The sequence below is a fragment of the Phacochoerus africanus genome, chromosome 5 (genome assembly GCF_016906955.1).
Source record: "Phacochoerus africanus isolate WHEZ1 chromosome 5, ROS_Pafr_v1, whole genome shotgun sequence".
Classification (NCBI taxonomy): Eukaryota; Metazoa; Chordata; class Mammalia; order Artiodactyla; family Suidae; genus Phacochoerus; species Phacochoerus africanus.
In genome coordinates, this window is record NC_062548.1 from 98,057,096 (window position 1) to 98,079,737 (window position 22,642).

At 50.8% G+C, this 22,642-nt stretch overlaps 1 protein-coding gene across 2 annotated transcripts in view; it reads right to left on the minus strand.

Annotated features, from left to right (window-relative positions):
• TTC7A (tetratricopeptide repeat domain 7A) overlaps window positions 1-22,642 on the minus strand; it is a 134,555-nt gene that overhangs the window by 87,820 nt on the left and 24,093 nt on the right. For both annotated transcript variants that reach the window (XM_047782133.1, XM_047782134.1), the window contains 2 exons: window positions 9,595-9,725; window positions 5,960-6,075 (listed from right to left, as the gene is read on the minus strand). In XM_047782133.1, the coding sequence (XP_047638089.1) occupies window positions 5,960-6,075; window positions 9,595-9,725 (247 nt within the window). The remainder of the gene's footprint in view (window positions 1-5,959; window positions 6,076-9,594; window positions 9,726-22,642) is intronic.

Sequence of the window (22,642 nt, forward strand, 5' to 3'; positions counted from 1 at the left end):
TCATCACACCTGCAGAGAGGTCGGTGTGGGGAAGGCAGTGGGCAGCCCTGGGGTGGAAGTGGGGGAACCCTGGCAGAGAGGGAGTTAATATGCTCTGAATTTCAGACTCAAGTGCTTTTCTTTTCTTTTTCTTTCTTTCTTTTTTTTTTTTTTTTTTTGCTTTTTAGAGCAGCACCCACAGCACATGGAAGTTCCCAGGTTAGGGATCCCATTGGAGCTACAGCTGCCAGCCTACACCACAGCCACAGCAACTCAGGATCCAAGCTGTGTCTGCGGCCTACACCACAGCTCACAGCAACACCAGATCCTTAACCCACTGAGCAAGGCCAGGGATCAAACCTGAATCCTCATGGACATGAGTCAGGTTTGTTTCCACTACACCACGACAGGAACTCCCAGAGTCAAGTGCTTTTCATTTCTTCCTACCCTCTGGACCCTCACAGCCTGGGATGCAGGGCAAACAGATGCCCCGTTAGAGGTGGGGGTGAGGCCGTGGAGGAGGAACTCACTCGGGGTCACTAAGTGGCCTCCCATTCCCCTACCCGGCCCTGACGGCCACCAACTCTTCAAACCGGAAGCAGGGACGGTGCATCCCAAGCAGGGGCATGCTGGGGGGAGGGGAAGATGGACAAACACCAGGCTGTGAGCATCTCGGGGGCGGCAGCAGGGTCTCCGCTGCAGGGTTTCTGCTGTGGGCAGTGCAGCCTGGTGGTTAATGGTCTCAGACCTGGAGGATTCTCTGTGCCTCGCTTTCCCATCTGTAAAATGGGGGTGTAATTTCCTATCTGTAAAATGGGGGTGTAACCACAGCACTGATCTCAGAGGGCTGCTGGGACGACTGAATACCTAAGCAAGCAAAGCCCTAAGTGCCTGGCCCAAATTCAGCACCTAAGAGGTGACACACATAAGTATGACGAATTATTTCGTTAAAGGACTGAATGAAGGGTGCACAGAACACTAAAATGGGAACTGTCCCCTCCCCACAAGCTCTTCTCGATGGGGCTCCCGTATAGAGGAAGAACACTTCTTCCGCAAGAGGCCTTGGGAGAGAGAACTTCTTAAACGGAGAGCAGGTGTCAGCAACCTCTTTTCCGTAAGGGGCCAGGGAGTCAGTATTTTGGGTTAGCTGTCCAGTCTCAACCCCAGCTACTCAGCTCTGCGGGTGAGATGACCTAAATGAATGGGTGTAGCTATGTGCCAATAAAACTTTATTTGCAAACACGGGGCAACGACAGTCTCCAGCGAGAGGGAAGCAGCCGGTGGCAGGTGGCAGCTGCCTGGGCAGTAAACACAGGAACCAGTCCCCTGGGCTACCATCTCATGGAAACTCAAGTTCAGGAACCGAAAAAGAACAGAAAAGCTGGTGGCAGGGCCAGAGCAGAGGCAGCGTGCTTGCTGCCCAGGGTCCTGGTGATGCCCCTTGCTACTGGTGGTCGGTCTGAGGCACCCAGGGCTCCTGGGCCAGGCCGACTGGCAGGTAAACCACCTTGGCACTCTGGGCCTCCCAACCCTTGCGTCCCAAATGGGGATACCACTGCCCCCGCCCCCCACCCCGGCCTAGCACTTGAGAAATTAAAAAAAAAAAAAAAAAGGTATACATTTTTAAGCTTGAGCCAGCAGCCCACCCAGTTGTAGACCACCTCAAAAAAAAAAAAAATTACAAATAAATGATAGTAATGCCTTCGATTTTCTAAGCAGCTGTGATGAATCAGGCACTCTGGTGGGTGTTTATGCACGAGGGGAGGGCAGGGAGAGAGCCTGTTTCCTGGCCGGGTCCCCCTCCCTGGTCGCACCATTTGGAGGACAAGACTAGTGCAGCATCCCCACCTCCTCTAACGTGAGGGCAGAGTGGAAAGAGAGAAACGGCACAGGCCTCCTTCAGGCTGGGGTCCAGCCGAGGCAAGGCTGCCTCCCCCCAGGCCCACGCCCACCCCCGGCCATCTCAAGCCACCCCTGCCTCCTGGAAGTGGCCTCACCACGGCCTGCTTTGCCTTCTGGGCAAGGACTCCACTTCCTTCTCTCCCGGGCGTCCCACTCCCTGAACGACAGGCTGTAGCTCTGACAGGACAGGGATGCCCTCGGATGCAAAGCTGCTGGGCCAGATCCTGCAGTTCAGTCCAGCTGCTCCCCTCAGAGTCTCAGAACAATGGTTCCTGAAGCTGGGTCCCCCCCAAGACCCACCTCCGCAAGGGCTCCACGTCAAACTACGTCGAAAGCTTCACGTGACTTTGCCTTCTCCCGAAAACGGACTATCTGCATTCAAGCTTCTCGGAGTTCCCATCCTCAAGGGTCTGAGACGTCTTTAACTCATCGTTTCCCAGACAATCCTAGCATCCGCAGCTTCATCCTCATTTCTCCAGCCCCACCCAGACTCCTGTCTCCAGGAATATCCCCACCCCCGAGCATCCCCTCCACCACGGGGCCCAGGCCAAAGATGCCTGTTCCAGCCCACAGCCCACCAAGTCCTAAGCCCACCTGCAGGTGTGGGCTTAGCTACCTCCCCCTGGATCCCACAGAGAGCAGCTTCATGGGGAAGAGAGACAGATGAGCAGAAACACGAAAGAGGCACACAACCAAGCCCTGAGTGGGAAAAGCAGCAGTACTCTAAGATACTACTTTGTTGTTGTTTAAAAAGAAAAAATGCACCTGCATGTGTGTACATAGAAAAACATGAAAAGACATACATCAAGGGAGGTCCCGTTGTGGCGCAGTGGTTAAGGAATTGGACTAGGAACCATGAGGTTTGTGGGTTCGACCCCTGGCCTTGCTCAGTGGATTAAGGATCTTATGTGGCCAGTAAGCTGTGGTGTAGGTCGCAGATGCAGCTCGGATCCTGCGCTGTCGTGGCTCTGGCGTAGGCCAGCGGCTACAGCTCCAACTAGACCCCTAGCCTGGGAACCTCCATACGCCTCTGGAAGCAGCCCTAGAAAAAGCAAAAAAAAAAAAAAAAAAAGACATACATCAAGATGTCAATAGGAATTCTAGAGTACAGCAATTTTTTTTTTCTATAAAGGACCAGACAAGTTTTAGGCTTGGCGGCACAGAACTCTGCAGTTGCTGCTCTAATGAAGCCATAGATACAGAGGCTACCTAAACGAATGGGCAAGCTGTGTTGCAATAAAACTTAATTCACAAAAGCAGGTGGCTCGCTAGAAGGCCATAATTTGCCAGTTCATGATCTAAAGATTGAACATGTGATTTCTCTCTTTTTTTTTTTGCTTCTGTTTTGGCCACGCCATGGCATACAGAGTTCCCAGGCCAGGGATCAGATCTAAGTTGCCGTTTTGACCTAAGCTGCAGCAATGCCAGATCCTTAACCCGCTGTGCCGGGCCAGGGATCAAACCTGTGTCTCAGTGCTCCCAAGATGCCACTGATCCCATTGCACCACAGCAGGAACTGCGAATATGTGATTTTTAATATTCTCATTTTATATTTTAATGTATTTCCCAAATTTTCTACCACAAGCATTATTATATTACTTAATACACTATGATGGGGGAGGGATCATTATGCGCTTTTCAAGATGCAAACAACACTTAAAACACAAAAATTTAATCTCCCTAAGAAAAGTGCACATTGATAATGACGCTGAGATAGCATATTTCATGAATAAAGACTGATAAACATCAAAAAACTTGAGCAAAGTTGGGGGGTGGGTTTAAGAAGCAGCCTCTCTCACACCTCTTGGTGGCAAAGAAACTGAAACAATCCCTATAAGGTCCAAGTTGGCAATCTCGACCCCCATGACCGAGGCTCACACCTTTTGACCCAGAACTTTCCTATCCAAAAATTCACCCTACAGACAGTCTGCCACTGAAATAATGCACAGGTTCTATTCTGGACTCTGGCATATGCTCAAAACAGACCAAGTCAGAGAGAAATGACCTATCTGTTCCTCGGTTGGGAACCAAGTGAACAAATTACAGGACATCTGTACACAGGATTTTTTTTTTTTTTTTTTTGCTTTTTGTCTATTCTAGGGCCACACCTGTGGCATATGGAGGTTTCCAGGCTAGGGGTCCAATTGGAGCTGTAGCCGCTGGCCTATGCCAGAGCCACAGCAATGCGGGATCTGAGCTGCATCTACAACCTACACCACAGCTCACGGCAACGCTGGATCCTTAACCCACTGAGCAAGGCCAGGGATCGAACCCACAACCTCATGGTTCCTAGTCGGATTCACTAACCACTGAGCCATGAAGGGAACGCCTATACACAGGATATTACACATATGATGCAGCACTGCAAAGAAATGGCAGCTCTGATATGAAAAAATCTCCAGGAGATTTTTAAAATTTATTTCTACTTAGTTTTTTCAAGAGATACCTTTTAAATGAAAAAAGGCAAAGGAGAGAACATACACTAAAAAAAGGAAGAAAATAATACATACATATAATTGTTTGCATACACTGCTAATTATCTTGGAATAATATAGGAGCCGAGGAGCACTGTCTACAAAGGAACCAGGAGGCAGCAGGTGGAGAGGGAAGGAAAATTTCTTATTGTTTATTCTTTTGTGCCCCACCCCCACGCCCCTGCCTTTTAGGGCCTCATCTGCAGCACATGGAGGTTCCCAGACGAGGGGTCAAATCAGAGCTACAGCTGCAGGCCTACTCCACAGCCACAGAAACTTGGGATCCAAGCCACATCTCCGACCTACACCACAGCTCACAGCAACGCTGGACCCTTAACCCACTGAGCGAGGCCAGAGATCAAACCTGAATCCTCATGGATACCGGTTGGATTTCTTTCCACTGCACCACAAAGGGAACTTCCTGTGCCTTTTAATTTGGGATCAGGTGCAAGAATGATCTATTTCAAAAATGTCAAATTTAAAAGAATGAATAAAGTAAAATTTAACCAAATAAATCATACCAAAAATAAAATATGGGCTTCAAAGGACTCTAGCTAGTCAGAGCAAAGAAAGCTCGTGATCCTGACCCCTCAGGTTCCTCACCTGGTGAGGTGTGTGCCCAGCCCCCACGGTGATGGCTGCACTGAGTCCCTCCACTTGTCCGCTTGTCCTCTGGCCCCAGCCCACTGTGTCTGCAGAGGGTGACGATGCCAAGGAAGGAGCTGATGGGGCACAGGAAACCCTGGCCCCCCCACCTGCTGGTCTCCAGACTCAGGGAGGCACTGAGCCCTGCCGAGCCACCAAAAGAGCCACAGTTGCCACCAACATGCAGCACCCCCCCCCCCAGTTGTGCCCCTTCTCCTTCCCTCCCTCCCCACCATCCAGCCACCACAGAGGTCCTGGCACCTGCACCACCAGCTGTTCCCACCCACGAGGAAGCATCCACTGCTCTTCATGGAGGGAGGGCGCTCTGCTTAACCCCAAGGAGCAAGAGACGAGGGAAGGAGTTCTGGGCACCACGCTCTTGGGTCCCAGGGCCCTCCAGTCAATGCACAGCACAAGCTTGCTGCCACCTCAACAGCAGGGCAGACACACCCCTAAAATGATCCAGACCTTTATTTTCATCACACTTTCGCCCACATCTCACAACTCCTTGAAAGTTGGAATAAGCAGGAAACCCCTTTTCCATTAAATTTGGAGGGGAAGGAGGCTCCGAGAAGCAAAATGACTTTAGGTGACACTTCGGGTGACAGTGACAACCACCAGACCTCCCAGCGCACCATATTTGACTCTTCCTATACCACGCTTCTAAAGAGGGCCACCCCCCAACACGTGGGCTGCAGTGCTTCAGCAGCCTCCTGAGGCTCGACGGTCACCCGAGCACCTGGGCAAGCGCCATCTGACAAGACGTGAACAAGCCAGTATCCCCTGTCCTCCCCGGGGAGCCTGCACACACGGAGGCCAAAGGAGAGGGACGCCTGACTCAGAGCAACCTTTCCTGACAGCTCTCAGCCCAGAAGACGCCTCCTGCTCCTGCCCCCGAGAAACATCCAGGCCCCAGCCCCCGAGAAGTGCCCAGGCCCTGCCAGGCTGCCACGACCTACCCCTTCTTCAGGTTTTTCACGTAAGCGCTCTGGAGGGCAGCCTCCAGGAAGTAGGTGAGCTCATAGTCCACCAGGGGAGAGCCTTTCAGATGCCGGGATGTGGTGTTACTTGTGACCTGAGAAAGAAACACACAGAGTCACTGTCTGGACATTGTGAGGCACAGGGGCTGGGGCCAGGGTCCGCCCAGGCAGAGCGGTGGCTGCATCACCACCCAAGCCTCCAGGGGTACTTAGGGCCATACTGAGACCAAACTCAACGTAGCGTGCTTTAATTTAAGACAGGGTCTAGGTGTTCCCATCGTGGCTCAGTGGTTAATGAATCCGACTAGGAACCATGAGGTTGCGGGTTCGATCCCTGGCCTCGCTCAGTGGATTAAGGATCCGGCATTGCTGCAGTGAGGTGTAAGTCGCAGATGAGACTCAGATCCCACGTTGCTGGGGCTCTGGCTCCAATTAGACCCCTAGCCTGGGAACCTCCATATGCCGCGGGTTCAGCCCTAGAAAAGACCAAAAAAAAAAAAAAAAAAACTTTTAATTTAAGATGGGTCTAAAGCATCCTCCTGGCACAAATGCTGGATGCCCTCAAGAGCTCTAGAAAGCTGGTTTTAGAGACGAGGAAACTGAGGCTCAGAAAGTGCCTGAAGTCACAAAGCTGGCCTGGGCCTCAAACTCAAATCTGGCCATCAACACATTCCAGGCTCTTTCTACCATATACTGATTCTACTATATATTCATTCAACAAACACTTGAGTCCCTACCAGACACCATGGTCCTTGTCACATCATCATGGAACCTCAGAACAGCCCAAAGGGCTGGGATCCCTGGTTCCAGAGAAAGCTGAGGGACAATTATGTTAGCTGAGCTATCGCTGAAGCCTCAGTTCTGAGGGTCACCTAGACCCACTGATGGGCCTGCTTTTACTATGTCACCTCCTCCTCTGATCTGGGGGAGGGGATCAACAAGCCACCTACCATATCTTTCAGAAACTGAAGTAGGAGTTCCCATCATGGAGCAGCGGAAATGAATCCGACTAGCAACCATAAGGTTGCAGGTTCAATCCCTAGCCTCGCTCAGTGGGTTGAGGATCCGGTGTTGTCGTGAGCTATGGTATAGGTCGCAGACACGGCTTGGATCTGGTGTGGCTGTGGCTGTGGCCGGCAGCAACAGCTCCAATTAGACCCCTAACCTGGGAAGGGAACCTCCATATGCCACAGGTGCAGCCCTAAAAAGGACAAAAAGACCAAAAAAAAAAAAAGAAAGAAAGAAAGAAAGAAAAGAAACTGAAGTACATTTAAGAGAGATTCTTAGTTCCTCAGAAGTTGGGGCTGGCTCACCCAGCAGAAGGGACACCCAGCATCCCTGAGAACGCACAGGGTCCTATGGCCTGCCCTCCCTTGACCCCAGATAACCAGGTAGTGGAGCCCATTTGTCTGCCCAGTGCCCCCAGGCACTGATTCCGGCCCTCAACACCATGAGAGCTCATCACTCTAATCCCCTTTTAAGAGTCCAAAGCCTGGGCTTCTGACCAAAGGGGAGACTGTCTATTTCATGAAAGCTTCCTCCCAACTTTGCACCTTTCCATGTGCAATTCAAACGGGAAGAGCTCCTCAAACACTGCATGTGACCTTGGCAGAGGTCAACTCCTGTCTCCACGTGGCCCTCTGCCAGGGACTACACTCTAGTCCTGTTTCTCCTGAGCCTCCCAGTCACCCCTCCTTCCCCCTGAAGTTTCGCCCAGCAGAGGGGCTCTAAGGCAGGGGCTCTCAACAGGGGGGCACAGCTTTGCCCCTTGGGACATTTGGCAACATCTGGAGACACTTTGGTTGTCACAGTGGGGGGAGCATGGCTGCTGTGAGTAGAGGTCAGGGGTGCTCCTACAGCACCCAGGGCAGCCCCACTCCAAGAACTGTCTGGCCCCAAACATCAAGCCTGCTGAGGCTGAGAATCCCTGCTCAAGGGGAATTGCCCCAGCCTGAGAAGGACTCCTCCAAAAAGGCCTGTCGCAAAAAAACAGGTGACATTGTGACATTTGCCAAAGTAGGTCAAGTTCAAACATCTGGGCGCTGAGTCTCGCCACTCGTGACAGCTTCCTTCATCTGGATGCCAATCGTAATTCACTGTGCCACAGAGTCTGCCAGCTAATGTCTACTCAACAGGATGCTCAAGTACCACCCCAAAGTCACAAGCGCCCCAGGGTGCAAACCCTGCCAGTGCCACTTATGAACTGTCTGAATTCTGGGAAGCTATTTAACTCCTCTCCAGACCAGAGTTTCTTCAGGTACAACATCAGAATAACAACAGTAACAAGTTCCAGCTGGCTGCTTGAGGGTTCAATTAGAAAACAACGGTGTGGAGTTCCTTTGCAGCGCAGTGGTTAACGAATCCGACTAGGAACCATGAGGTTGCGGGTTTGATCCCTGGCCTTGCTCAGTGGGTTAAGGATCCGGCGTTGCCGTGAGCTGCGGTGTAGGTCACAGACACAGCTCAGATCCCACGTTGCTGTGGCTGTGGTCTAGGCCGGCGGCTACAGCTCCGATCAGACCCCTAGCCTGGGAACCTCCATATGCCACGGGTGCGGCCCTAGACAAAAGCAAGAAGACCAAAAAAAAAAAAAAACAACGGCAAAGTACCCAGGGTAGCACCTGCCAGGAAAGCAGTAACTGTTAGCAGTATCTCTGTTGACTATGGCTGCCTGTCCTCTCCACAAACACCCCCACACCCCCAGGAGGGAAGAACTGAGGCACCACTGCAGTTGCTGCTAACACCTGGAACTGCTGTCCTATAGACAGTTCATACAGGCGCCTTGACGCAGGATCCAGGAGGAGGTCTGAGAACTTCCTGACCCCAGTGGCCAGCTCTGCCAGCCTCTGCAAGGCTTAAAAAATGGGCCCCAAGATCTCCTTCCCCTGAGGGGATCCAGGAGGGAGCTTCTGGGGAACCTGAGAGCCGGGAGGGGTGTCTACAAGAACCAGCCTGACTGCTCCCTTCCAAGGGGAAAATAAGTAGTAGGAAAATGGCTTAAACAGGGATGAATGTGGTACCTACTTTGGAGAGCTGCTTATATAAGGGGTAAACCAGTGAATGGACACAAGCAGGGCTTTCGCCTTTGGTCGTAGACACCAAGGAGGTTCCCAGCCCTTGACAGATGGCGTGTATGCATCTATTTATTAAAACTGTTTTTTTTGGGTTTTTTTTTTTTTTTTTGCTCTTTTTAGGGCTGCACCTGCAGCATGTGGAAGTTCCCAGGCTAGAGATCGAATCGGAGCTACAGCCGCTAGCCTGCACCACAGCAACTTAGGATCAGAGCTGCCTCTGTGACCTACACCACAGCTCAGGGCAACGCCAGATCCTTAAGCAAGGCCAGGGACCAAACCTGCATCCTCATGGATACTAGTTGGGTTCGCAACCCACTGAGCCACAAAGGCAACTCCATAAAACTGGCTCACGCTGACCAACTCAGGATACCGGAATGCATTTTCCAATGAACGAAGCGGAGCATCTTTAGGGGCTGGTGGAGGGTCCGCTTTTCTAATCTGCACAAGCAGGACCTACAGGCTAGCAGGGGGCAGAGGCACATAGATACAGGTGCTTCATAGAGGGTAGCGGTGACCACGGGGCTGTTATTCCCAGCTCACCTTCTCCAATTCCTGCAGGAACACCTGAGCGATCCAGGAGGCCCTCTCGAAACAGGTGATCACTTCCTCCTCCCTCTCAGTCAGGCGGTGGCGGGAGGCGATCGAGTTGGGTAGGCGTTCCAGGGAGAGGCCTGTGGGAGGAGGACAGCACCTCGCACCTGCCCCACTCGGGACCCCGACTCCGGGTCCCTCCCAGGGGCCCAGGGTGGGCTCATCCAAGGAGACCGTGAAGCAGCCAGTGGGAGGCGGAGGTCCTGGGAGAGGAAGGAGGGGGCTCAAGCAAGGATGGTATTAGCGGCAGCTGGGATCAAGCGGTGGCTCAACAGCAGGCACCCATGCCCCACGAGGGAACCAGGCTATGGCACCCCCACTCCTGCCTGTCCTTCCAGGAACCAGTCCTGACCCCTCCTCCCAGGTGCTGAGAGAAAACATCCCCTCCCCAAGCACTCACCAAGTCTACACCGCGGGGTGGTTATTTACAGCCAGCGCTTCTCTCCCCTGGTAGTTAATGGGGGCTAAAGGTGAGTCTTTGTGGATTACCCCAGACCCTAGCTCCAATTACACAGCATTTATAAGCACCCTCCCGTGGAACCAAACCATGTCTACCTCACCTATATCTGCAGTGGAGCCTGACGTTTGTTGTTTGTTTGCATCCAGGGCAAGAGCACCACTACTCCTGCAGCCTCAGCCCCCAGGGTTCACAGGGCGAAGAGCACGCCCCACCTCCTAGGCAGGCACGGGAGCCCAGCTGACCCATCGTCAGGGCCACAGTGATTGGCTAAGGGTATGCACGTGGCCTGGTCTGGGCGGAGAAGTCCCAGTCCCAGAATTCTTACCCTTTCCACCGGGCTCATTAAACCAAGAGGCCAGCCTGGAGATGTTAGGAACAGCCTGCCTCAAAATGAAGCTATAGGACTTCTCATGAGGCTCACAACATAAAATGAAGCTTCACCATGGGAGTTCCCGTCAAGGCACATCGGAAACAAATCCGACTAGTATCCGTGGGGATTTGGGTTCGATCCCTGGCCTCGCTCAGTGGGTTAAGGATCGGGCGTTGCTGTGAACTGTGGTGTAGGTCGCAGACACAAATCCTGCATTGCTGTGGCTACGCCTCAGGCTGGCAGCTGTAGCTCTGATTTGGCCCCCAACCAGGGAACTTCCATATGTCGTGGGTGCAGCCCTAAAAAGACCAAAAAAAAAAGAAAAAAAAAAGCTACACCATATGAATGTTGTTAACGTGATTGCGCACCTGAAAAGGGTTAAGATGGTAAATTTTATGTTATGTGTTTTTTTAACCAAAATTTTAAACATAAAAGCATAGCTCTAAAGCCAAAAAAAAACACAAAAGCTCCCAAACTAGGAGAAACCAAGAAGGGAAAAGCTGTAAAGCAAAACAACTATATTTATGTCTGGTTTGGGTTTTTGTTTTGTTTTGTTTTGTTTGGAGACAGGAAAAAGACTGAATAAACTCTTAGTCATGAAAAAAAAAAGTGAAGTCTACACAAAGCAGAGATGAGACATGATGGAAAAGGGCAGATTTCCAAAGACAGTGTTTGAGCACCCTGCCTGAAGCTCTGCCCCCCTGACACTTTCCAGAATATGCACAGATAGTCCCCTCCTGCTACGTTTTTCTCAGGGTAGGGGCCAAAGTCCACTTAAATGGTGTTCCTGTCACAGGCAACTCACGGTCCTGACCAGCGACTGCCCTTCTAGACTGTGGTTCTTGGTCGGCAGAATCCAGACCTTTCTCATCTGTGTGCCCACACAGTATTTCACATGAAGTAGATGTTCAAGGCAAACTGACTGAAGGGAGGTATGAGAAACCTCACCTCTCTCCTGCCCTTTGGCTCCAATACCCAACTGATAACCAAGCATTTCAAACCTCCCTTCTCTTCCCTTCCCCTTACCTCTTTATCTCAGGCTTTATCTCTTGAGTGGATGGCCACATCAGCCTCCTAGCTGGCCTCCCTGCCTCCAGTCTCACTCTCATTCATCCTGCTCATAGCTCCCGGGTGATTCCTCTGAAACTTCAGTGCTTAAAACCCTCCGAGGTCCCCATTGCTACAGGAGAAGGTGGCCCAAACTCCACTCCAGGCCCTCCAAGATCCATCCCTGTCACTTCTGCAGCCTTGTCTCCCACCAGATGTTAGAGCTTGAGTGTTTGCGTCCCCGTGAAAAGTGCTATGCTCAAATCCTAATGCCCACGGTGATGGTAACAGGAGGTGGAGAAGTGATTCCGTCTGGGGAGGAGAGCCCTCCTGATAGGGATCAGTGTCCTTATAAGAGAGACCCCCCCCAGAGGAGTTCCCTTCATGGCTCGGCAGTTAACAAACCCAACTAGGATCCATGAGGATGTGGGCTCGACCCCTGGCCTTGCTCAGCAGGTTAAGGATCCAGCGTTGCCATGAGCTCTGGTGTAAGTCTCAGATGCAGCTCGTATCTGGTGTTGCTGTGGCTGTGGTGTAGATCGGCAGCTGTAGCTCCGATTCGACCCCTAGCCTGGGAACCTCCATATGCCAAAGGTGCAGCCTTAAAAAAAGCAAATAAAATAAAATAAAATAAAATAAAATAATAAAATAAAATAGACCCCAGAGAGCTCCTCACCCCTTCCGTCAGGGGAGCACAAAGCAGGAAGAACAACCTAGAAGAGGGCTCTAGCCAGAAGCCGACCATGCTGATGCCCTGATCTCGGACTTCCAGCCTCCAGGATAGTGAGAAAGAAGTGTCTGCTGGGCATAAGCCACCCAGCGTGGGGTCCTTTGTCACAGCAGCCCGGGCTGACTACAACACCATACCCGCTGCATCCACACCCAACCTCTGCTCCCAAATGCTGACCTTGCTCAGGCTACTCCTCCTGCCTGGAATGCCACCCCTACCGCACCCCCCAAGTCCACCCCAAATGACAGCTCACCTTCTGCCTCTCTATGGTGATACAGATACAACCTGGTATAACCAACCATTCTTCCCGTGGGCCCTTGTATACACTCTACATATTCCTGCCCCACCACTTCTCCTGATTTAAAAAAAAAAATTTATTATTGTTATTTATAATGTTCTGTCCATTCCTGCTATAGAGCAGAGTAACCCAGTTATACATACACATATATTCCTATTTTTCTTTACTTTTTTTCCATTTCTTATACTTATTTGTTCACCCCCGTTTGCTCCACTAGACTGCAGGCTCCTTAAAGGCACTGACCTTATCATGTTTCCCTTTCTGCAACCTGGCGCACAGTGGGCACTCAGCAAGCACTGGCGGGCTGAAGAAATGACAAGCCTCATGGTGTCTAACAAAGTACAGAGTGCTCTACAAACACAAGGTAAGAAGCGATTGCTTTTCCTGGCTAGATCCCAACTCATATGGATTCAGTGACCTTGCCCTCTGCCAAGCTGGGGTGTGAACAGGTCCAAAGGTCGGGGTGCCTCAGCCTGGGGAAAAGCAGGCACGGACCATGAAGGCCCTGGCTCAAGACAGAGTCTCAGTCACCCGGGTCACCAAGTGTCACTGTGCCTCCTGCCAAATGACTCATGACCAGGAGAGGACTGAAGGGGGAGGGGGAACACAGAGGAGGGCACTGGAGGAGATGCCGCGAGAAGGCGGGAGAAGGCAGGCCTTCCGCTCACCACTGGTGCTAGTCCAGCCCCTCCTCTCCAGCCCGGTGGCCTGTGCACCCTGAAGACTGGTGGGACACAGACACTCTTCAGGGGCCTGGAAGCCAAGCGCAGATGGCAGGAGGCCACAACCAACTCCGGAAGAAACAGACAGGGTCTGTTTTAACAGATCCTCATTCCACCACCCTCCTGCCCCACCTCTGGAGCGCAGAACTGGGATGATGCCAGCTGCCTGGCAGGTTCAGGCGGCCAGTTCCAAGGCGGTGGGCTGGCCACCCGGAGGTGGTGAATTCAGGAATATCTGTCTGTGGGGCCGGCATCTTCTCTGTGCTTCACTGTTCCTTCTGCTCCTAGGAGGGGCCTCACCACCATGCATCTCCCTGAATTCCAAATCCTATCCTCCTTTAAAGCCCACAGCAAAACCACCTCCCCTATGAAAGTTTCTTAAAACATCAGAACCAGCAGAACATTTAGCTGTGTCTTCTCTGCGTGTGCCTTTCCCCTTTGTCTTAACCATCCTCTCCACCCACTTCTGGTTGGTCTCTGCACCCAGGGGGAGCAAGGCCTGGTGTTTAGTGAAAGGACGGACACAGAGACGAGCACACTCATTCTCGCATGCCGAAGTAGAGTTCCGCGGGGTTTCTCCCGCGCCAACTAAAAAAATGGTTCTTGCAAACAAATTGTGGCATATTTATGCAATGAAACATTACTTAGAAATAATCAGCAGGGAGTTCCCATCATGGCACAGTGGTTAACGAATCCGACTAGGAACCATGAGGTTGCGAGTTCGGTCCCTGCCCTTGCTCAGTGGGGTAACGATCTGGCGTTGCCGTGAGCTGTGGTGTAGGCCACTGACGCGGCTCGGAACCCGCGTTGCTGTGGCTACAGCTCCGATTAGACCCCTCGCCTGGGAACCTCCCATATGCCACAGAAGCAGCCCAAGAAATGGCAAAAAGACAAAAAAAAAAAAAGAAAAAAGAAAAAAGAAATAATCAGCAGACTGTGGAGCAATGGGATCAGCTGCATCTCTGCAGCACCAAGGACGCAGGTTTGACCCCCGGCCCAGTACAGTGGGTTAAAGGATCCAGCACTGCCACAGCTGTGGCATAGGTCACAACTGCATTTTGGATCTGATCCCTGGCCCTGGAATTCCAGATGTGCTGGGTAGCCAAAGAAGAAAAAAAAAAATCAAAAAGACCAACTCCTGATATAATACAACATGGATGAATCTCTTAAAAATTACATTGTATAGAAGAAGCCAGACATACATCAAAAAGTACATGCTGTATATTTCAGTCAGGTGACTTTTTTTTTTTTTTTTTGGTCTTTTTAGGGCCGAATCCAAGGCATATGGAGGTTCCCAGGCTAGGGGGTCGAATCAGAGCTATAGCTGCTGGCCACAGCCACAGCCACAGCCACGCCAGATCCGAGCTGCGTCTGCGACCTATACCACAGCTCACGGCAACGCCGGATCCTTAACCCACTGAGTGAGGCCAGGGATCAAACCCACAACCTCGTGGTTCCTCGTTGGATTCGTTTCCACTGCGCCAGGACGGGAACTCCAGATGACATTTTTTTAAAGGAGTAAAATTATGACCTATATTAGTAGAAACCCCCCAACCACTGCCTGGGGTCGGGGAGAAATCAGGTGGGAAAGGACCTGAGGGAATCTTCTGGGGTGATGGAAATGTCCTTTGTCTTTATTGGGGTTTTGGTTCCAAGGGTATTTATACTTGCCTCACTCATCAAACTATACACTGATATTCTATTCGCCTCACAGTGTGAACATGTATCTAAAAACAACAGGTATGATGCCTTTTTTAAAGGAAGCAGGTGTAATTCCAGGGAACTAATAATGACCAAAGTAAAAGGGTGACAGTCATTGAGGCGGTCCTGTGGGAAATAATTTCCAGTATACCTCAGGCCAAAAGGCTTCCTGGCCTGGCAATGGCTCTTCTTATGAGGGTCACAGCCCAGTCACCCAGCTCTGCTCATAAAAGGGGGGGCTTCTTTGCCTTATACTTGCTCTTTGATTCATATGAAGATCCACTTTCCTGTCCACAAATATCTGGTTGGGAAGCCCACCGGGCACTCCAACCTCGGGTTCCTTCACCATCTGCCCCGTGTGTTTCTGCACAAGTGGCCAAACCATAGCACTAGATCCAAGAGGGAGACAGGCTGCCCCTGAGCTCAGCCCAAAGGATCCCCAGTGGGTGCAACGCAGCCCCTGTCCAGTGGGCAGGAAGCCAGGGGCTGCCAGGGAGCACCGGGCACTGCCTCCTGGTTCCCACTGACAGAGGGGCCTTTCAGTGAAAGCACCCAGCTCGACAAACCAAACAAGGTCCCCTTTCAAGAGGAGCGCTTGCTTGTTCATTAACGCTAAACTTTCGGTTTGGAGGCAAGCTGATCCTGGCACAGCCCCGGCTCAACAGCCAGGCGGGTCCGGGCCCCATCTGTCTGAATGACTCATCGCATCCCAGACAGCAGCCCTTCCAAGAAGTCCCGCCCTTGGAGCCCCGGCCCTGGACGCGGAGATGGAGAGCACGATGCTTCCTTGGCAATGGAACTTTCCAAACGGGTGGACCCCTCCCTCCTGCCTACCCAGCTGATCCAAGAGCACAGGGCACCCGAGAGGGCTACGCCCAGAGTTGGGTACCCTGAGGTGGGGGGTGGGGGGAGGAAGAAGTGCAAGTCATGGCTCAGCCCTCAGGGAGGAAGCCTCAGGGCAGGTTGGGAAGAACCCTCATAAATTGCACTTAAAAGCGGGCGACGGTGGGAACATAAAATGGTGCAGCTGCTGTGGAAAACGGTCTGGCCGTTCCTCAAAAGACTAAAAACAGAATTCCCATATGATCCAGGAACTCCGCTTCTGGAGACATATGAAAGAGAACTGAAAAGAGGCGCTAGAAGAGATATGTGTGTGCCCATGTTCAAAGCAGCGTTACTCAGGAGAGCAAAAAGGCAGAAACAACCGAAATGTCCGCTGATGGATGAATAGAGAAAATATAGTATATACACACAATGGAATATTAGACAGCCTTGAAGGAAATCCTGCCATATGCCACAACATTGATGAACTAAAGGTCATGATGCTAAGTGAAATAAACTATCCACAAAAGACAAAGTCTGCATGATTCTAGTTCTATGAGGTCCCTAGAATAGACAAATGCATAGAGACAGAAAGAAGAATGGGGACTGCCAGGGGCTGGGGGAGGGGAACAGGGAGCTGTTTACCAGGTATGGAGTTTGAGTTTTACAAGCTAAAGTGTTCTGAAGACCAGCTGCACAGCGATGTGAAATGTTCAGTAGTAATTAACACTACTGAACTGTACACTCACAAATGGTTAAGGAAGAATCCCATTGTGGCTCAGTGGTAATGTCCCCAATTGGTATCCATGAGGACATGGGTTCAATCCCTGGCCTCAAGCAGTGGGTTAAGGATCGGGCATTGCCGTGAGCTGTGGTGTAAGCCGGCAGCTCCGATTCAACCCCTAGCCTGGGAATTTCCATAAGCTGCAGGTGTGTCTCTAAAAAGCAAAAGAAAAAGGTTAACATGTTTTTTTTCCTTCTTTTCTAGCTACCCCACAGCAATATAGAGTTCCTGCGCCAGGGATCAGATCCAAGCCACACATGTGGGGTACACCAGAGCTGTGGCAATGCCGGATCCTTTAACCCACTGTGACAGGCGGGGGATGGAATCTGTGTCCTGGTGCTGCAGAGACGCCACCAATCCTGTTGTGCCACAGCAGGAGCGCCAAGATAATAAATTTTGTTATGTATATTTTACCATGGTTAAAAAAATGTTTTAATGGTTAAGACGCTAAATTATATGTCATATTTTACCAATTGAAAAAAATTAAAGACGAGTTCCCATTGTGGCGCAGCAGAAACAAATTCGACTAGTATCCATGAGGTTGCGGGTTCGATCTCTGGCCTCGCTCAGTGGATCAAAGATCTGGCATTGCTGCGAGCTGTGGGGTGGGTCACAGACACAGCTCAGATCCCGCACTCCCGTGGCTGTGGTGTAGACTGGCAGCTACAGCTCCGATTTGACCCCTAGCCTGGGAACTTCCATTTGCCTTGGGTATGGGCCTAAAACGACAAAAAAAAAAAAAAAAAAAAAGGCAAAGAGAAACAAGTTATGATGGATGGACCTAGAGATTATCATACTACGTGAAGTCATTCAGGGAAAGACAAATATCATATGTTATCACTTATATGTGGAATCTAAGAGAGAATGATACAAATGAACTTATTTATTTATAAAACAGAAATGGATTCACAGACATAGAAAACAAACTTAAGGTTACCAAAAAGGAGAGGTGCAGGGGAGGGATAAATTAGGAACTTGGGAGTAACACATACACACTACTCTATACGAAAAAAAAAAAAAAAAAAGATAAATGGGAGTTCCCATTGTGGCTCAGTGGGTTAAGAATCTGACTGCAATGGTTCCGGTCGCAGTGGAGGTGTGAGTTTGATCCCCCCTCCAGTGCAGTGGGTTAAAGGATCTGGCATTGCCACAGCTGTGGCCTAGGTTGCAGCTGCAGCTCAGAGTCAATCCCTAGCCAGGAACCTCTATATGCCATGGATGAGGCCATTAAAAAAAAAAAAGATAAAGCAAAGACCTACTGCATAGCACAGGGAACTATACTCATATATTCTGTAATAATCAATATGAGAAAAGAATCTAAAAAAGAATACATATGTAGGAGTTCCCATCATTGGAACCTCCATATGCCACAGGGGCAGCCCTAAAAAGCAAAAAAAAAAAAAAAAAGAACATATATGTAACTGAATCACTTTGCTGAACACCTGAAACTAACACAACATTGTATATCAACTATACTTCAATAAAAAAGAGAAATTTTTTAAATTAAAAAAGTTATATGATTTAAAATATAAGACTGTATAAACTTATTTTTACTTAAAACATATAAACGTGTAGGAAAAAAGACTGGAAAGATATACCTCAAAATGCTTAGAGAGATCTCAGTTTCCCCAACTGCAAAATGGGATCACTAACACGCCCACCTCATAGAGTGGCTATGAAAATTAAATTAGATGTTACTATAAAGAACAGAACATGTGGTCAGAAAAGTTTTCAAGTGACGCTCACGATGACCTCTTAGGTAGAGGTTTCGCCCTTCCCTACCTAGAAGGACAACTGAGAACTCTAATTCAAGGGGAAAAGGTTCCATCCAACGCCCCTCAGCTAGGGAGTTCCTGTTGTGGCTCAGCAGTTATGAACCTGACTAGTATCCATGAGGATGCGGGTCCGATCCCTGGCCTCGCTCAGTGGGTTAAGGACCTGGCGTTTCTCTGAGCTGTGGTGTAGGTCGAAGGCACAGCTTGGATCTTGAATTGCTATGGCTGTGGTGTAGGCCGGCAGCTGCATCTTCGATTTGACCCCTAGCCTGGGAACTTACCTATGCCACAAGTGCAGCCCTAAAAACCAATAAATACGTAAATAAATAAATAAAAGCACCAACTAGATCCAAGTCTTCTGGCTTCAAAACGATCCGTTCTCTCGCCCAGATTCCAGGCATCTTTCTTTACCCCCAGTGACCCACCAGGAGTTCCCAAATCCCAGGCTTCTTGGCCAGCCCGCCATGGTTCCCCTTTCATGTATCCGTGGGCTGAATTACAGCTGTCTACACTGGCAGAGGATGGGCCCTAGTGTTGGTGCTGGTTTCTCAAATGCACCCTCAAAGCCCAGTTCCCACCAATTTCTCTCTTTCTCTCTGCAGCAGCCTCCAAACGGCAGAGGAGAGGGCTCCCTCCCCTCCCACCCTGTGGTCTCCTTCCAGCGACTCTGCCACCCTGGGTCGATTCACACACCCAGCCTCCTTCCAAGACACCCTGGCCGGCTTGTTCCTCTCCATCCGGAGGCCAGCCTCTCACTCTGTGGACCACAGTCTGGCGCCAGTGCAGCAGCAGCACCAGTGCTGACCTGCACCCCCACAAGGCAGACGGATGACGCCCCTTCGTGGAGGAAGCCAAAATAAACAGCCAATTCCTGCCATACCAGGACTAAAAAAAAAAAAAAAAAAAAAAAACAACCCAAACCAACTATCCCACCATATCCTGCCCTACCTCAGAGCAGCCTGGGGTTCTTTCTTTCATTTTCAAGAGTTTTCCTAAAGCCAGAAGATCCCAGGTGAGAAGAGAAGAGCTGGGGGTTGCACAGAGAGAAAGAACAAAAAAAAAAAAAGAGAGAGAAAAATCTGGAAGGGTGAGAAGAGAATTTGAAGATCATAATTCTCACAGCTGCTTAATGATTTCTACGTTTTTCTTTTTCACAGCACCTTCACAATGTAGCATCTCGCTGCAGGATTTTGGGCGAACTGGGGTCATTTTACTCCACAGCCAGACCAACTTTTTAACTGTCAGCTGGCAGGCAAGCCTGCCCAGAGTGGCCTCCTTGGTGCTGGGCTGTGAGCAAGAGGAAAAGGGGTGAGCTAGGCTCAAACACACGGCAGCATGGGTTTTCAAGGGGCCCTTAGCATGACAAGCTCCCACTGAGGCAGCTAGGTCTGTCTGTGGGGCTCAGGGCAGGACTCATGGCTAGAGAAATGGGGGGTCGTTCCCCACATCGTTACCACACTGAGTGAGCACCAGAGAAATAGAAGCAACACAGGGCAGAGGAGAGAAGGAAGCCATTTGCCAGAGAACAGCCCCCTGAGGGGTGGACAATGGCACCAGGGCTTTGGGGGCCGAAGGGGGCAAGCCCTGAGATGTTGATAGAACAGGCCCTGAAGCATTCTGCACACCCATCCATCAAAGTGGGGGATACCCCTAAGGACTCAGCCAACAGAAAAGAGACAGGAGTTCCGTCATGGCTCAGCGGTAACAAACCTGACTAGTATCCATGAGGATGTGGGTTTGATCCCTGGCCTCGCTCAATGGGTTACAGGATCCAGCATTGCCGTGAACTGTGGTATGGGCCACAGACACAGCTTGGATCTGGCGTTGCTGTGGCTGTGGCATAGGGTAGCAGTCTGCAGCTCTGATTCGACCCCTAGCTGGGAAGTTCCATATGCCGGGGTATGGCTCTAAAAAGACAAAACGAAAGAAAGAAAGAGGACAGTTTATCTCCTGGATCCACAAAGACTTGGCCTAGTCTGGGGCCCAAAGCCCTCTGCTCCAGATGAACCCAGACAGCGTGCCAACTGACAGCTGAGTCTGGATTTTTAACAAGCTGTGTCGCACCTCACAGTGTGGCTACCGAGGGCCCAAGTTCTGGAATACCAGCAAAAGGGACACCCTGAGCCTTGCTTCTGGGCTCTCAATGCCCACTATTTCCCAGTCCCTCCCACGCACACCCCCATTCAGCTCCAAAAAGGTGTGACTACACCCCACTCCAAACAGGCCCCATCATTTCCCCAGGGCATCTCTGGATTTTTCCTTTACCTGGAGGACACCTCCACCACGCATTTGCATCCAATTACTCCTGAAGTTCAGCCTCCCCACCCAGCTCACCTGTGAAAGCCTCACACCTGGCTGGGTCTCACTCGCTTCCCTCTCTGGAGCACAGCAGATCAGTCAAACAAGTACTGCCTGGGCATCAGGGATGAGCCCCAAAGCCAGAATCAGAGGGAGCCAAGTTCAAATCCTGACCTGGTCAATACTGGTATAACCTGAGGTGAGTCAATTCTGCCTGAGCTCTGGGGCTCTGCCCTTCATACCTTTCACCTACTTTGGAAACAGGACCCCAGTTTTCCTTCAAGGAACAATTCCTCCAACTCAGTTCCCAAGATTCAAGTGAGGAAATCCCACCCCAGGCACCCACCCAGCAACCTAGACACTGGTCACCGAAAGTGGGTCCAGGATGGGTATGAAACCGAGCCACTCTCTCCTTCTGAGGTTGTGAGTCTAGGCTGCAGGACCAGGTAAACCTGGAGCTGCTGAGAAAGACCTCAACATACAGAGCCCCTGGATTCAGCTATGCCTGATGCCACCTATCCCAACAACTTTCTAGTTACACAGGCCCATACATTTCCAGTCCTTCCCCCTTTCTTGTGCTGCTTTTCCAGCTAGTTAAGGTAGCATGTTTGTCATTACAATAAGTCTAGTTATACACAAACCAGTACCTAGAAGCATAATGTCAGAAAGAAAGACAATTCTTGACGTGCAGGACTGGCTGAGCTGAGGTCAGGTATGGGAGTGAGGATTTTGCCACTTCTAAGCCAAGCAATTCAAATTCCAGATCCATGGTGGCAGCAGTGCCAGTTGAAAGGCAGCCTATTTTGTCTTGAGGTGACGAGACCTTGGGCCACAGAGGCTGGAGCTTTGGGGTGTGTAGTAGAACATTTCAGGGTATTGGCCTATGTTGGGACCCACAGTAAGTCCTATGAAAAGGGGCAGTCCCTTTTCAGCAGCCCCTCTGAATGACACAGCTTTAAGCGTTTTTGTTTTGTTTTGTTTTGTTTAGGGCTGCACCAGCAGCATATAGAGGTTCCCAGGCTAGAGGCCGAATCAGACCGTAGCTACCAGCCTACACCACAGCTCACAGCAATGCCAGGTCCTTAACCCACTGAGCAAGGCCAGGGATCGAACCTGCATCCTCATGGATGCTAGTCAGATTCGTTTCCACTGAGCCACGACAGGAATTCCAAGAGGCCCTTTTTGCCTGCAGACAACAACCAAAGACAGCTGAGAATAAAGTCAGACCGCTGGGGGTGGAAATTCTCTATTCTTGCTAAAGGCAGTGCTGGCGGAGGCAGGAAAACCAGACCCCATCAGGAGCTAAGGCTGGGGCTGGGGAAAGGCCTGATACCCCAGGACCCCTAAAAGCATTGCAGTGTGGCTCTCATGTGCTACTAAATGGCCAGATGCAGCCGGGGGACAAAGGACATGTGTATCCCCAGCCTATCCCTTGCTCATCCACTAACCTGAGGGCTAAGAGGGGCCCCAGGGCTGGTGCCGAAGGACAGAAACTTCTAGGCCTGGATCCAGATCCAAGTACTGTGTTGACACAAACAATTAAACAGTCTTTGGCTCTAGTTTCTCATCATGGAGATGATCAGATGCCAAAGCCTAAAGGCTTAGGACTAGCCAGACAGACCCCAAACAAGGCCTCACACCGCTCAGGGCACAGTCCTCCCAGGCGTGACACTCGTATTTGGAAGCAGGCAGCTGAGGAACTGCAGCCCCAGGGAGTTCACAAACAGCTCCCCCAGGTGTCAAAGCAGATCTACCCCCAGGACAGAACTGAGGGCAGCCACATGGCCGGGCCACCACCACCAGGCAGCAAGTTCACTGTCCTGGCCCCACAAATCATAGCAGTAAGCTACAGAATTCCCATCATGGTTCAGTGGTTAGCAAACCCGACTAGGAACCATGAGGTTGTGGGTTCGATCCCTGGCCTCGCTCAGTAGGTTAAGGATCCGGCGTTGCCGTGAGCTGTGGTGTGGGTTGCAGATGCGGCTTGGAT